Here is a 16475-nt window from a genome sequence, read left to right as displayed (position 1 = left end):
CCCATATGATTTATTCGGTCAGTAGTTCATCCCTGTTCTAATCAAAAGCATAAAACAAGGATTTTTTAATATGTTAAAGGGGCTCAGCTAGCCTCTTAGCTCTGTACAAGACTCTTGTCTCCCTTCATCTGACCAGATGATGCTAGGAGGTCTGCAGGACTGAGTGATTGTGATATTGATTGCCTCCACACCAGGTAAATCTGTTAAACCTGGATAAAAATTACTTTTAGGTAGTGGAGGCATTGCACAGCCTAGAGGCCCAGTTAGAGCTGTTAGGTTCTAAATTTCCCTCAATGGCTGTCCTCAACTTCCTAACCCCGACCAGACATTTGGGATCACATTTAAACATCCTATAGCCAATACAACTGTTATGTGATTTTCAGAACGAGGAAGTACTCTGTAATGTAGACATCCACATTACAACCAGGGGCTCGTGGCAACCCTACTACCTGCCCAGACATGCTTACTCTACACATCCAGCTCTTACTAACAAAGTTATTTTGAACAGATTATTTTCCTATGCCCCTGGAAATATGCAGAGACATCCAGAGTACGACCTTGATTGTGTAAAGCCTCGATCCCACCAAATGGTGCCCTCAGGAGGCTTACTTCTGGTTACACGCCCTGCTTCAGCCCCAATTTTAGGCCCAAACATGCTTAAAAGTTCTGCACAGTACTGTGTCTCAGAGTGGCATGGTACTTCTGGGAGGCGCTAGAGACGGACTGGAACACAAGCAGTGTAACTGCAAAGATTGACTGGGAAAGGAGAGGTTTGATCTGCAGTGGGCTTCATGAGTGGGTCACAGTGCAGGAGGAGTTTGTGGAAACTGGAGGTTAGTGGAAGTGGTCTGAACTGGCTGTCTTACTGGTCACCAGTAATGAACTCACTACTGTCTTAAAAGTAAGCAGTGACACCACCCAGAGTTATAAAAATATAATGACTACATTAAACACTGGGGGAAATTTTACCAAATAATTAACAATGGTAAATACATATAAAGTTTGTTGTTTTTAAATCATGAGTGTTATTTTTGTTCCAGAATACACCCATATCAGACTGTTTTTTTAGGAGCATCATCTGTAGGAAAACAATCATACTGTTGTGAATCTTTAAGTCTTTAACACAACAGATTTTAGGTAAAAGCAGCCTCAGCTGTGCGATACTTCCGGTACCTATGAAGACAATCTTAACATGAAAACGGATGTGTGTGTGTCTGACCTGTGCTGCTATATCTAGAGGCACAAACCACATCCTGTTAACACTGGCTGATGCGGGTCACTTAGTTCACAGGCTATAACCACAGAACAACAACATGTACAATGAAAAGAAGTATCACATCAAATGTTTTACCATCAGGAATTTCCTTTTGTTGGAGCATCTTGAGGGTTTTCACATCCATAGCGTCTTTGTTGTCTTTGAGTGAGCTGCCTGACCTGCATAGGGAAAAGCAGACTTAGGCTGAAAACAGAGGAGGAAAACCTCTGCATGTACCAGCCTACTCATGGACTAGACCTCATCTGCCTCTCTAGGCCTCTACAGAAACAACAGCCTTACTTTATCTACATGTGGGTTAATCCCTACACCACTGAAAGCACCCATACACTGTCAAAGTTTCCAGTCTTACAGGTGTCAAAATAACTGTAGTAAAAAAAAAACCAGACTACTTTCAGAACCGTTTCATCGATAAACAGCACCTGTGTTTGTGGAGGATCAAACCTCACACTGTGGTCTTTTTAGACACGTTTGCTGCTGGAGGACAAAGATGGAAAGTTTTCTGTTTCTTAGAGTGTTTTTGATCTATGTTCAAACTTTCAGATTCTGTCTTCTTTAGATTTTAACAGTACCTCATCTCTTTGTGTCTCCTGTAAGGAGCTGTCAGTATTTACACTGATGTTGATTCAGCCTTTATGTTTGGGTCATATATGACAGAAAAGTCTGACAATACTAACTATTCTCATGTCTGTTCTGATATCTAAGGTATTTTAATAGGACTGTGGTTCTCAGCTGGTCTAACCCCAGGACCCACAACCACCTCCTGAATGAGAAATTGCCACTAATACTCTGAACACCTTCAACCACTAAAGTTTCATCACTGAGAAACGTCGACATTTGGACCTCAGATAGGCAGTTTTACCAATAAAAGGTTGGCAGCTGCGTGGGACCCCATTCCCCTAAAGATGAAGTCTAGCCATGTAAGGTGTATGAGGAACACACCTACACCTGCTTTGAATTATTAAGACCTGTAGTTTGAATGGAAGTAAGAGGCTAAAATTGAATAGAGACACATAAAAAACAGAGGTTTATTACTAAAAAAGTCACTATGGAAGAGCCTGGGACCTTCAGAAAGACCAAAAATGTCTTCATATTAGGTAAACTATAGTAAGGTGGATCCCTACAGACATACTTCATGTTATTGGTGGATTACTGTGTGGTTAAATGGATACCGATAAATAAAAACACAACAACTGAACATAGTTTTTTCCAAAAAAGCTGGGACGCTGTGTACAATGAAAATAAAAACAGAATACGATGATTTGCAATCTCATAAACACATATTTTATTCACAATAGAACATTAACAACATATCAGATGTTGAAATTGAGATATCCTGACATTTATTTATAAATATTAGCTTTTTAGGAATTTGATGGCAGCAACACATCTCTAAAAAGTAGGGACAGGGCAACAAAAGGCTGGAAAAGTAACTGTTATATGGAGAACAGCTTGAGGAGCATTTTGGAACTAATGAGGTTGCTTGGCAACAGGTGGGTAACATGACTTGGTATAAAAGGAGCATTTTAGAGAGGCAGAATCCCTCAGAAAGAAAGATAGGCAGAGGTTTGCCAATCTACGAAAAACTGTGTCTCAAATTGTGGAACAATTGCTCTAATGTAGAATTGCAAATACTCTAAGTCTCCCACCATCTACAGTCCATAATGTCATGACAAGGTTCAGAGAATCTGGAGAAATCTCTGTGCACAAGGGACAAGTTTAAAGGGGCTATGTGTAACTTTTAGAAAAAAAATCAGTGTAGCGACACCACTGGCCATTAGGCAAACTACAACAGTATTGTGTTGCTTGTCCACAACGGCACACTCCTTGTGCATGAATGAGCCTCTGGTTTATCAGCTTATACACACGCAGACCAAGGCAATTTACTGGCACCATGTATTCAGAGGAGGTAAGCGAAGTAACAAAATAAAACACTAAATGAGCAACGTAGCATTAGTGTTGTTTGGATAGCATCTCTGTAAGCAAGCTAACGTAACTTAGCATAAATTTTATTGAACATAAAACACTACATTGTATTTCATGGTCCAAAGTCATGCCCTACCTTTTCAACAGAAAGACGGCCATCTCAATTTCACTCAATTTCCCCCTGCATCGGTCAAGCTCTCGTTTAGCTTGACGGGCTTCAGGAGATAAAACTATCCTAGGTTTTTATGTTTATGATTAGTCTGTGTGGATGTTTGGGTTGCCCTAGCCGGTCATTTACTCGCAGAGGCAGCTTTCCCCATTGCCGTTTCTTTCCATTCTACACCGTAGCCAGGAATAAACAGAGCAGGGGCGTGCACGTACTATGTTGCACCCGACATCACATCCGATAAGATTTCGCGGAAAATTTGTCCCAAGTTCTTTACAGATAAATGACAGGCTTATACAGGCAAACAAGAAAGAAATAAAAGCATTAGTGCTTGAGGCGTGGGCAGCTGACACATCTGGACAGGAACTATCAATGCTGAAGAGTATTCAGAGGTTTTAGAGCAACATATGCTGCCATCCTGACAACTTCTCAAGACAACGCTTAACCACATACCACATCAATCGCAACACTATGGCTTCACAGGAATAGAGTCCGGGTGATGAACTGGTCTGCCTGCAGTCCAGACCTTTCAGCAGTAGAAAACCAGGACTGTTGAGCAGCTAGAAACCTACATCAGACAAGAATGGCAAACATGGCCCTGTCCCCACTTTTTTGAGATGTGTTGCTGCAATCAAATTCAAAATGAGCTAATATTGTTATGAAATGGTAAAATGTCTCAGTTCCAACATCTGACATGTTTTTATGTTCTATTGTGAATAAAATATGGGTTTATGAGATTTGACAAGCATTCTGTTTTTATTTGCATTTTGCACAGCGCCCAACCTTTTCTGGAACTGGTGTTGTATCAGAATATTATAAACTTGTTGATAAGTTTGAGTTACAATGTTCTCTTGAGGGCATGTGAAGCCATTTTTGGATAGTTGTTTTGTTGCAAATTTTGGTGTGAACTTAAAAAAATATTGCTGATATTGCATGTGCGTGTGCAGGTTTTGCAACTGAAAACAAGACGTTACCCAATACTGGATGTCTGAGACTTCTCGTATTTGTCAGTAGAGGTTTCACTGTTGTTTGACTTTCACTAGAATCCCATTAAAGTAAAGTCCTGTTATGGTGACAGCCCTAGTGCAATGGATTGTCCAAATAAAAAAAATTAATAAATAAAAAACAGCGTGATAAAATAGCTGACTTCAAACAAAATCATCTGAAGGTTAGTTGTTCCACTGTGGTGTAGACGTGTTGACTGTAAAGGCGCTTGTTCTTGTAAATGGGGGTCTTTGTTTCCGGTTTTTCATCTCAAAGTGCCTTCTAGTCTACACTGGACCCTTTGCTCAAGTAGCTGGTCCTCCTACATCCTTGCACTAACAACTCTTGCATGAACACACACATCACACCTCAGTGCCTCGGCTCATCCTTCATGCTCTGTGGTGAAGGAAACTAAGTCAGAGTTTGTGACCACACACACATCGCACAAACACTCTGCTGCCTTGCATGCTGCTACACCATCATGTTTTCCTCTGACATTCCAGTGGTGACTCACTAGTTTGGATCTTTTTAACTTGTACTGAGTGACCTGGTTCTTGATTTCTTGTGTTTGAAGATGCTGTGTTTGCATTTGCGAAGATGCACTAAGCTCTGGTTGACACCTGTAATAAATTACTGCACCGCTTTTGAAGATGTGTCTTTTTCAGCCCTGACTGGAAATGAAAAACTGAGCTGATATTTCTTGTCTTGAACTAAATAGTGCTAGATTAATAAAATGCTTCATTCTTTAGTCCATGTAATCTCTATCAAGTTAACGATCAATCATTTTGAAGAACCAAAACTTTAAAAGCACCTCAATAATATCAGACAAAGATTGAAATATTTAGATCCTTTAGCATTACAGAGCCTATAAAAAGGTCCATTCACTGGTTAACCAGTATTCCTGGCTACCATTACACCATGAGGACAAAAGAACACTCCAAGCCACTCCGAGAAAAGGTTGTTGAAAAGTACAAGTCAGGGGATGGATACAAAAACCAAGGCACTGAACATCCCCCAGAGTCTGCTTAAATCCATCATCAAGAAATGGAAAGAATATGACACATTCACCTAGATCAGGCTGTCCTCACAAAATGAGTGAAGAGCCCACCAAGACACTATGACTACTCTAAAGTAGTTACAACCTTCAGCAGCTGAGATGGGAGAGACTCTGCAGACAACAACTGTTGGTCAGGTTCTTCACCATTCAAAGCTTTATGGGAGAGTGGCAAAGAGAAAACCACTGTTGAAGAAAACTCCTAAAGGCATGTAGGAGACACCATGCTTAAGTGGACACATCACCCCTCTACAGTACATCACCACGAACACACCATCCTCACTGTGAAGTATGGTGGTGGCAGCATCATGCTGCGGGGATGTTTCTCAGGAACTGGCCTTGGACGTCTTGGAAAGTTAGGGTGCATTCACACCAGAGCTGTTTGGTCCACTTTAAACGAATTCAGGTCCGTTTCCCCGGATAGTCTCCGGTTTGTTTGGAGTGGTGTGAAAGCTCACTAGAACTCTGGTACGGACCAAACAAGCGGACCAGAGTCTGCTTAAGAAACAGGGGGTCTCGGTCCACTTCCAAACAAACCCTGGTGCAGTTCAAGTGAAGTCAGTTGAAGTGTGAAAGCAAAGCGGACCACCTTGTGAGCCAATGGAAGCAAGTGGCATAAAGCATAACTATATATATGGATTTATATGTGATTTAATACACTCAAACATATGTATTTGTACCTTGCTTGGCGTCTGCGTAGCCATAGCAACATGTCGTCATTGGTGCAGATTTATTCGTCTCATGAACAACATGCTAGACAGCTCATTGCCTCGCTGGCTGCTCATGATGCCCCAATGCAAGAGCATAAACCCCAAGATGGTATAAATTCAGTGTTTTTTTATTGTTTATGTGGAAGAAAAGACCGGCAGAAGGAGATGGATCTCCAGTTTCGTCTTCTTCTATGCCTTCTTTTCTTCTTGATTAACTTTTGTTTGTGATGACAGCACCCCTAACGGGCAAAGGTTGTAGGTGTTCAGACGGTTTGGTCTGTTTGGCCAAGAGCAATGTGAATGTGAACCGAACCAAAGGAAAGTGCAACAATGTTGCAATTTCCATTCCAAAATGAACTGAGTCCCCTGACTATCAGGTGTGAAAACGACCTTAGAGGATAAAATGAATTCGGCAAAATATAAGAAAATCCTGGAGGACAATCTTATTCAGTCTGCAAGAGAACTACAGCTTAAGAGATTTATTCTCCAGCCAAATGAGCCAAGGCATACAGAAAAAGTTAAGGGGAATGTTCTGGAGTGGCCAAGTCACAGCCCAGACCTCAATCTAACAGAGAATTTGTAGCTAGGCTTGAAAAGGGCTGTTTATGCCTGATTCCTGTGCAACCTGACAGAGCTTGAGCAGTTTAGCAAAGAAGAATGGAGTGAAATTACAGTGTCCCGATGTGCAAGCCTGATTGAGACCTATCCACAGACTTAGAGCTGTGATTGCAGCCAAAGGTGACTCTAGAGGGGATGAATATTTATGCAATTATTTTACATTACATACTTTTATTCAATTGACATAATTATGTAGAAATCTGTTTTCACTTTGCCATTAAAGAGGGGTTTTTGTCTTTTTCTTGTCAAAAAAAAGCCCAATTTTATTGACCATGATTGATTCATAAAATCAATCCAAGGGGGTGAGTACTTTTCATTAGCTCCTTATTTAAAATTGTGCTGCATACATCATGGATCAGTAGCATTCATGAACCCCAGTCCAGGTGCAGCCAATTTTGGCTGTTGAATGAAAAAAGCTTATTGCAGATCCTGGCAGATCCTGATACACTGCCCAACATCACCATCCTGAGGCAGTCTGGCTGCAGACCACCTATTTCAGACATTTGCTAGGTTTACAGTAAGGGCTGGGATATTATGACTCACTAACCTGACCTGCAAACCTGAGTACAAATCATAGAATATACTTGACTTAACAGTCTGCTTAAATGTCAAACCACAAGTATGCAGCCTTAGACATACAATCTCCATAATCTACTCAGTTTATCCTGAAGTCAGAGTGAACATTTGAAAGACGTTTAAAGAAAATCCCTTCAAGTGTTCTTGAGATATTATGTTCGCATGAACAGCCGTGACAAATAGATGGAAGGGCTGACAGCCTGATAGCTGAATGGCTATCAGAGAGATAAGAAATGCAGTAAACTTATGCACACTGTCTGAATAACTTTGCCTGTAAGTAGAGCTTTCTGTATTGTTGCACCTTTGTTTTGTTGCCATGGTAATAACGTCATAAGTTTATCACTGGTAATGATTTCAACCATGGTATTGTGACAACCCTGTTTGGCATTTAAGAAATAACCATAGTGGCAGATATCTTGATGTAATGTGGCATGTGGGTGGGTGCAGCTGTATACACCACAAATTTCTAGTGAATAAGGTTTGAAAAACACATATTGCACACTGGTTTGAAATACTGACATCACTTAGACAGAAAAATGCATTTTATTTTATTTTATTGACAGTTACAGTAACAAAATTTACAATGTCTTTATCACTTAATACATCATCTGCAAAAATGCCCTTCATGCACAATAACAAATACAAGAAAATAATGTACAAATGAAGGCTTATTTACATTTTCAGTCCACAGCCCCATCAGGCTTTAACATCTTCAAACTCAAAGACGAACTGAGGCAAATGTGAGCCTCCTGCTGTAGACTCGAGCTGTGTAATAAAGTTATGATTCTTCAGTACTGGTGCAAGTTGTACTTGTTGTACCTAAGAAATGCTGAGCTGCTGCATTTCCTCTCTAGCATCTCTTGACACGTCTGGTGCAGATACAAGGTTTCAGGTCGGCTTCTTGCACGCCAGCGTCTTCAGCGTCTCATTGTTCCTCGCATGTCCTCATAGACGTCGTTGTTGTTGATGCGTTGTGGTTTCCCTGTGGTACGCTGATGCCTGGTCTGGTAAACACAATGTGGTCAACATGTTAGATAAACTACTCTTAAACAACATCTTACATCATGTACTTTTTTACTCTGTTTGGCCAGTTTACAAACTCAAGCTTACAAACTCAAGTTTGATTTTTTTCTGCTTTAACTTTTAAGAATCAAAACTGTCACCCTATAAGACACATGGCTCCATGCACAGCATGATTTGATTTTTGTATATTTGGTTTTTCTTTTTTAGTGCAATGTCAAAGCTGGAAATATCCAACATCTTCCCCTGTATAGTCAGATTATTCAGATATAAGTCCTAACAATTTTTTTTTAACCAGATACTTTAATTCTTTTGTCTTTTCTCAATATCATTTGAATATGTAATCAATCAGTATGCTGATGATACTGTGCTGTATGATGGCTGTTTGCTACTAACGTAAGTGTTCTACAAGGATACATTCTGGTCCATCTTTAATTTACCATTGCTACTAATTTCGTTGTTGTTTTTTAGAATAATCTTTATTGAAATATCTAACTTTGCTGATGATACTGTTCTTTATTATGACTGTAAGATACAAGCAAATCTATCCTCAGGGATAAATTCTGGGTTCTGCATTTTATATTTGATTGTTAAAAAAATATTTTAATTGTCTTTACAAAGCAAACAAAAAAGATATATCAGTCTTTATGCTGATGACATTGCTGTGTATTATGGCTGTTTATTACTTACAAAAGGTGTTCCCCGGGGAACAACATAGGGTCCTCTCTTATTTGCTATTGCTATAGTAAACATAGTTTATTAGACAACCTGTTGTTTTAAAACCAAGCTTATGCTGATGACATCACTCCATACTTTGGCTGTTTGCCACTAACAAAAGGTGTTCCACAAGGATCAACTCTAGTCTTGTTTGTTTACAATTATATTTATTTCATTGTTTTTGTTTCTTTCTTTTCCTTTTAAAAAAAATCATACATACACACATTATTATATCCATCTCTATGCTGATGATGCTGTTCTATATGTTGTATGCTACTGACAACATATTTTCCACAAGGATCATTTCTGGGTCCTCTCTTATTGACCATTTTATATGAATTAATAAATTTATGTTTTAATCATCTTTGATTGAAATATAAATCTACATGCTGATGATACTGCTGCTGCTTTTTACTTTCTAAAGGTGATCTACAAGGATCAATCCTGGGACCTCTCTTATTTACCATTTAATAATCTTTAATTTTAATATCAACATTGATGCTGGTGGTACTGCTGTCTAGTATGGCTGTTTCTTTTTTTTTTTTACTTTCTAAAGAAAATCCATGAGGCTCATTTCTGGGTCCTCCCTTATTTACAGTTTATTTAATTTAATTCCCTGTGTATTCAAAAACTTTGTTTTTAATTTGAATCTTTATGCTGATGATGTTGCTCCATACCTTGCCAGTTTGCTGCTAATCAAAGTTAATCCACAAGGATGGTTTTGCATCACTGTCTAATTTACAATTTATATTTATTTCATTGTCCTTTAAAATAAACAATCTTTGATTATAAAATACATGTTATATGCTGATGATTATGTCTTGTATTTTGGCTATTTGCCACTTACAAAATGGGTTCCGCAAGAAAAAATTCTTGGTTCTGGCTAATTTACAGTTTATATCAATTTCAGAGGCCTTGTTTTAATCATTGATCTCAAAATTGATTTTTATGCCGATGATCAAGTTTTTTTTCAGTTCAGCAGTTTACCACTTAAAAAAGCTGTTTCACAAAGATCAGCTCTGGATATTGTCTTATTTACAGTTTCTATCAGTTTCAGTGTCTCTTTTCTTTTAAAATCATATATTATTATATACATCTTTATGCAGATGATACTGTTCAATATCAGACTGTGTGCAATTAACAGGTGTTCCACAAGGATCACTTCTAGTTCCTCTCTTGTTTGCAGTTTTTATCATTTCCATTATTTCAAACCATCTTTGATTATAAAATACGTGTTTATGCTGATGAGTACGTCCTGTTTTTGGGCTTTTTGCCACTTACAAAAGAGTTACAATTGCATTTGTACCAATTTAGCTCATTAGGTCAGCCAAATATAGCAATGTTTTGATATCTGGTTGATATTTACGCTTTCTTTTTTTGTTTTAATAGTTAAAACTCAATGTAATCATTTTCTCAAATAGCTCGTCCCCTAACATACCTTGAGAGCCAGCTGAAACCTCACTGGTTGGGTGTTATGACCCCTATAGAAAAAAAATATCAATGTTACATCACCAAGCACCAGTTCTTAGTGCATAGTGTGGCTGTAGTAGAGCTGTATCAAGAAAAGCAAACAGGTTTTTTTTTGGTTTTTTTTTAAATCAACGCTCAAGTCTAGTGTATCTTAACTTCACTATAAAAGAGGAAACCTTGATGGTCATCAAGGCCACAAAAAGGTTTAGATTTAATGACCACATGTTAGAAGCACAGTAAACAACAGCCTGAATTAGCTACAAACTGTCAAACATAGCTGACCTTTTCATGCTCTAAAACTGAAAGAACTTTTAACTTCACCATGTGTTTTTCTCAGACACCCTTTGGTTGAGTAACAGGAACATGGAAACTTCCCACAAGTTTCATTTGTGTCTGAGTCAGAGCCAATCAGATTAAAAGATTCTCATGAAGAAACCAAGACACGTATGGCTACCTTGAGGATCCACATGGAAACGGCGATGATGATGCAGACCAGCACAGCAGCCGAGATCCCGACTGACACCAGGACGAGGCTCTTACTGGAGGAGTCACACTGCTTCGATTCATCTGAAACAGAAAAATAAAAGTGTGCATTTCTGTGAGACTGAAGATAAGATCAGACACGTGACCTAAAATCTGACTTCATTTTTAGGGCCATGATTATTTTAGAAAATTTTAAATTAAATACTCTATTTTTGAGTCCATGTTTGTATTACTATTTAAAAGTAGTGTCTGCAGGTGTATGGTGCTACATAAAGAGGCAGAAACTCAATGTTAGTATAGTTTCATGTAGCTATGTAGGGTGCACAAATACCCATCTAAAACAAAGCGAAACAACTTCATCACTCACTTTATGTTAAGTCTATGAAGAAGAAGAAATGAAAATGCTGTTTTTTTAAGTCTGTAAACCACAGAAGAAGAGGAAGAAGGCCAAATCACATGGGCCAAGGCAGAGTCAATAAACACATATTTACTGAGCTTAGCTTTTTGGACTGAAAACACTATGAGTAGTGGCATATTAACATCTGTCACTAATCTATGATAATGTTGTATTTAGTCACTGAAGGAATAAAGCATACATATTTAAAAGAAAATCTGTCTAGTCAAGTGGAGATAACTAACCTCTCACCACCAGGAGTATAGACCCTTGGTCTTTCTTTATTACTGGGTTGAGGGACCTTGGGTCAAGCTTTTGGTACTCGCACCAATATGGCCCCATGTCGACTGTGGTCAGATTCTTAATGAGGATGTCCAGGTTGGGGAACTTTCCATGGGACTGAAGTCTGTTCTTGAAATCAGCAGCAGTCCTTCCGTTGTCTGATTCTCTGTCTTGGTAGAAAACTTCATAGTCATTGAGACCCTTCTTCAGAGTCAGGCAGTCCTGGTCTGTATTAGAACGGCACTGGATGGTGACAGATCCTCCAACGTCTCTCCAGACCACGGCATTACTCTCTGTGGAAACAGAGACAAAAACATGCAGGGTTAGTGTTTTTCTCTCACTTTGTGTTCTTAAGAAGCTTCATGTGTTAGCGTCTTCTTTTCACACAGAAAAACTCTAATTTAGCAGTCATAAAATGATCAAACAAAACTAGGCATAAACCAAGTATGCGGCTGACCACAACTATCTGGGATGCCTGTTGAAATTCCTGACTGAATCATGTGTTCTGGCAGAGTGACTGGTTTTTGGGGTGTCTAATTGTACTGTCCCTAATTTCTGTGGGCTGAGAATTGAAGGATCCCAGATGTTTCAAACTTAAAGCCCTGTTGGCAGGAAACAGCTAACCTGACACATCAGATTGACTGATATCTCTACTGCATGGATGTATTTCACATTCTGGGAAAGCTCTCATCGGAAGTGTTTGGGAAGGGGCGGACTTTACAAAAAAAAATCTCAAAAGGTGATTGGAGAAACGTTCAGTCGCATTCATGATGGGCCAATCAGAGCAACAAGACGGCATGCGCTACTCTTTAGCTGACAGGGTACCTTTGCTGTAGGTTGTTAATAGCGGAGCTTCTCTGTGAATAAAACTGATGCCAATGGCGGTCAGGAGAAGGGCAAAAATACCCTCTCTGCCAAGACAAGCTTTCAGTGTGGCTCTATGCTCTTGTTTAAGAAAAAAATGTGAGCTGGTTCTGATTAAACTGCTGCTTTCCTACAGTTACATCCGAGCTAACAGCTACTGCGGCAGCAGTCCACGGATACACAAGCAAACCCCACCGTAACGATTGCAAACCCGTGCCGAAGCAGGTCGGCAGAAGAAAAAAAAACATCTTTTCTGTCATGAAAAGTTTTTAGAGTTTTTTTTCTTTATTTTGTACAGAAATGTGGTCCAGATCTAGTAAAACTGAGGCTATGCTAAAGCTACATCTGAATGCAGCCATAATAAACGGTTTTGAGTAATACTAAACTAAACTTCACCCATAGCGCAGCTCTGTAAAAGTAGAGTCACTCAGTCAGTCAGGCAGGCAGGTACATACAGACCCATGTGTAGGGCTGACCCCGGCAGTCGGCAAAAAAATCAATATAAAATGAGTATACATGTAAAAAGACATTCTGCACTGCTTATTTATATTAAGAGGCGTGACTTCTTTCAATGTCTTCATTTCACACTGAAAAGTCAAATCTGTTGTCATAAAATGCATTCAAAAAAGTCAATAAAATAAAGAAAAATACAAGTAAGACAGGACCCAGAACTGATCCTGGTGGATCACCATATGCTTCTAGTAAACAGCCATAATAATGAGCAGCATCATCAGCATAAAAATTGCTATTTAGATATCATTGAGAATGTCAATAAAATGAATATAAATTATAAATAAGACAGGGCTAGGAATCGACCCTCGTGGATCACCTTTCTTTATTAATAGTAAACAGCTAGCCAAAACACTGAATGGTATCTAGTCATAAAAATTTTAAAAAGATTGAAATATTATTGAAAAAGACAATAAAATAGTCTAAATTGTAAATAAGACTGGGCTAAGGTTTGATTTCTGAGGAACACCTTTGCTTACGATTAAATTTCTTGTTTATACATATTAAGAAGCGTCACATGTAAACATCGTCTTTTCACACCAAAAAAGTCAAATCTTAACCATGGTAAAACACGATCAAACAAAGTCAATAAAATCAATAAAAAATACAATTTATACACAACCCAGAACTGATCCTTGTGGGTCCCCTTGTGCTCCATCATCAGCATAGAAAATGATGTTCAAATATCATTAAAGAAAGCAATAAAATGAATATAAAATGTAAATAAGACAGGACCCAGAACTGATCCTTGTGGATCACCTTTTTTAATAGTAAATAGACATAATGCAGAATGGTATCGTTGCCATAAAGACTGATAATTAAATATGACTGAAAAAGGCAATAAAATGAGAATAAATTGGACTGGGCTAAGGTTTGATCCCTGTGGAACACCGTAGGTTATGAGTAAAAACTGGGCTGTGTAATTCCATATCAGACATTCTGCACCTCAGAAAAAACAAAAATAAGCTGAACAAATATCTGCAAATGCAGCCAGTGCATTCTAGCTGAGTCATGAAACATGGTGCCTATAAATAAATGTGTCGTCTTAATGAGAAATCTGTATCTAAATGCGTTTCTTCAGTGTACTCTCAGGTGTTGTTTCTGTTTCAGTCTTACCTGAGGAGCTGAGTCTCGTGCAGCAGAGACAAAGGATGGTGAGGATCTTCATGCAGAAGGCAGACATTCTGACTGACTCTGAGACTTTCACACAAGCTGCAGCTGAACTCTGACTCTTCAGGAGGAAATGGAGGTTTATTTTAACCCACATTAAGCAGCTTGCAAAACAGCAGCGTGTGACGTATTCAAGCGTCGGCGTTCAGGCCCTGCAGGTGTAGGTGGAAACAAAGTGTGTCAAAAAACAACTTTTTTCTTTCTTTTTTCTTTTTTTTTCAGTGTGCATTTATAAAGAAGCGTCTAAAATCATGTCACAAACTACAGCACTTAAAACTATCATACTTGTAATGCTCAAGCCTAGATGAGCCTCTATACTTATAAAATCAATAACAAGACACAAAAAGCTGCACAAACAATCTCAGCAACAACACAGACAGAGGACAACACATGATACAAGTTGTTCCCCTTTAAAGTGTTGGACAAGAGTGAGTCAATGCTGGGTATATTTGCATGATTGCTCAAGTGCAGACACTTTTAGCAGAGTAAAACAGCCTTGTTATGATGAAACAGCGCCTGCTAGTGGCAGAAAAAGCATGTCTGAGGATACAGTGAAGTTCTCAGGCAAGTAAAACTGAAAGAAAACATGTTAATCTTCAGGTTTTAGGATCTTGTATCAGCTGTTCTTTTTTTTCTCTTAATGCAGTGTCATTTCCCTTCTCATTTCCTTGTGTTGTCATGCATCTAAAGCTTGTTTTAAAGCACTTTATAACTTTGTAACATTGCTTGGCAAAAGGGTTATATAAATAAATGTCATCATTAATGCAATTATACTAAAATATTGAGAAACTAAGAAGCTGAATCACAGCAAGGCTCCCCTACAAAGAAAAATCTGTTTGGTGAATGAAAGCTACCAGAAAAGTTTGTCAAACCAGGACTGTCATGATACCAGAATCTAAAACTTAAACATGGAACCCAACAACATCAGTACCTGTTTTGATACCTCACAGAGAAAAGTAAAGCTTCCTTTGTTCTCTCTAAAGTTTCAGACTCAAGCACTGCTTCATTTGTTTTCAGAGCCTTTAGCACAGGTAGGATGTCAGTGTTTGGTCCACAATAAAAAGTAGGTCAGAAGTTTCAGTAGAAGGCTGCTGCTTCTTTAGTGCCCTCTAGTGGCAGCAGAGTGAACATGCCTGGACATGTCCTAGTCACTTTAATGTCATCAGTAGACTTTATGTAGTGAAAGAGGGGCTAAATATTCAGTCTCTCAGATTTAGACTCTATGAGCACTGTAAAAACACTTCAACAGCTCTAAACTCTTTGTGCGGCACATCAGCGTCGTGCTTTGTAATGATGTTAAAAATACACTCAGTGTAATACATTTTTCTACTTAGCTACCTATCTACACCCTATGAACTGAAGTAGTGCTACTCAATGCGTGGCTCTTTAGCCACATGTGGCTCTTTATGTCTTAATTTTAAATAGCATTCCCCCAGAAAACCTTAAAATAGGGAAACCTTGACCTCAGAAATGATCCATTGCAAATCACTTCACTTTCCCACACTTCTGCAGAGGGTTTTAACTGTCAAACTTAACTTTAATTTTTGTCTGTATATTTCCATTGCCCTATTTTGCCACATTTTTGCCCCTTTTTTCCTCTTTATCCCACTGTTAATTCATTTTCACTGCTTTTAGCCCAGATTTGCCACTTCAACTTCTCTCCACCAATTTTTGCCACTCTTTATGCCTTTTTGCCATTTTTTGCCGATTTGAGCTACCTTCTGCCATTAGATTCCACCTTTCCTCCCATTTTGCCAATCTCTGCTGCTTTTTGCCGATTTTTCCCAGCTTTTTGCCAATTTTTGCCCATTTCAGTCCTTTATCACATATTTTTTGTCTCGTTTTGCCATTTTTGACCATTTATGCCACCTGGAACTCATTTATTTGTCACTTCTCACCCATTTTTGCTGCTTTTGGACCATTTTCACCACCTGTAACCCATTTTTTAAAGTCAATTCTCACCAAGTTTTGCTGCTGTTTGACCATTTTTGGCACATGTAACTGACTTTTTTGCGACATCTCACCCATTTTTGCTGCTTTTTAATCATTTTCACCCCCTGTTACTAATTTTTTGTCACTTCTTTCCCATTTTTGCTGCTTTTTAAACATTTTCACCACCTGTAACTCATTTTTTGTCACTTCTTTCCCATTTTTGCTGCTTTTTAAACAGTTTTACCAACTGTAATTCATTTCTTTGTCACTTCTCACCACTTTTTGTGGCCTTTTGACCATTTTTGCCACATGTAACTCATTTTGAT

The 16475-nt window shown here is 38.7% G+C and overlaps 1 protein-coding gene across 2 annotated transcripts; it reads right to left on the bottom strand.

Annotated features, from left to right (window-relative positions):
- Positions 1-7838: 7838 nt before the first annotated feature.
- LOC121529214 lies at positions 7839-14562 on the bottom strand. Of its 2 annotated transcripts, XM_041816975.1 has the most exons (5): positions 14164-14562; positions 11637-11966; positions 10969-11081; positions 10483-10525; positions 7839-8311 (listed from the first exon to the last, which is right to left on the bottom strand). In XM_041816975.1, the coding sequence occupies exons 1-4, from the start codon at positions 14312-14314 to the stop codon at positions 10517-10519; spliced, it is 603 nt and encodes a 200-aa protein (XP_041672909.1). In that variant the 5' UTR covers positions 14315-14562; the 3' UTR covers positions 7839-8311; positions 10483-10516. The 2 variants fall into 2 exon arrangements, with proteins under 2 accessions (XP_041672909.1, XP_041672908.1); XM_041816974.1 differs by lacking the exon at positions 10483-10525 and having other exon boundaries at positions 14164-14548.
- Positions 14563-16475: the final 1913 nt, after the last annotated feature.

This window comes from Cheilinus undulatus, linkage group 21 (assembly GCF_018320785.1).
Source record: "Cheilinus undulatus linkage group 21, ASM1832078v1, whole genome shotgun sequence".
In the NCBI taxonomy this organism is placed as follows: domain Eukaryota; kingdom Metazoa; phylum Chordata; class Actinopteri; order Labriformes; family Labridae; genus Cheilinus; species Cheilinus undulatus.
This window is presented reverse-complemented; position numbering and strand designations above follow the sequence as displayed.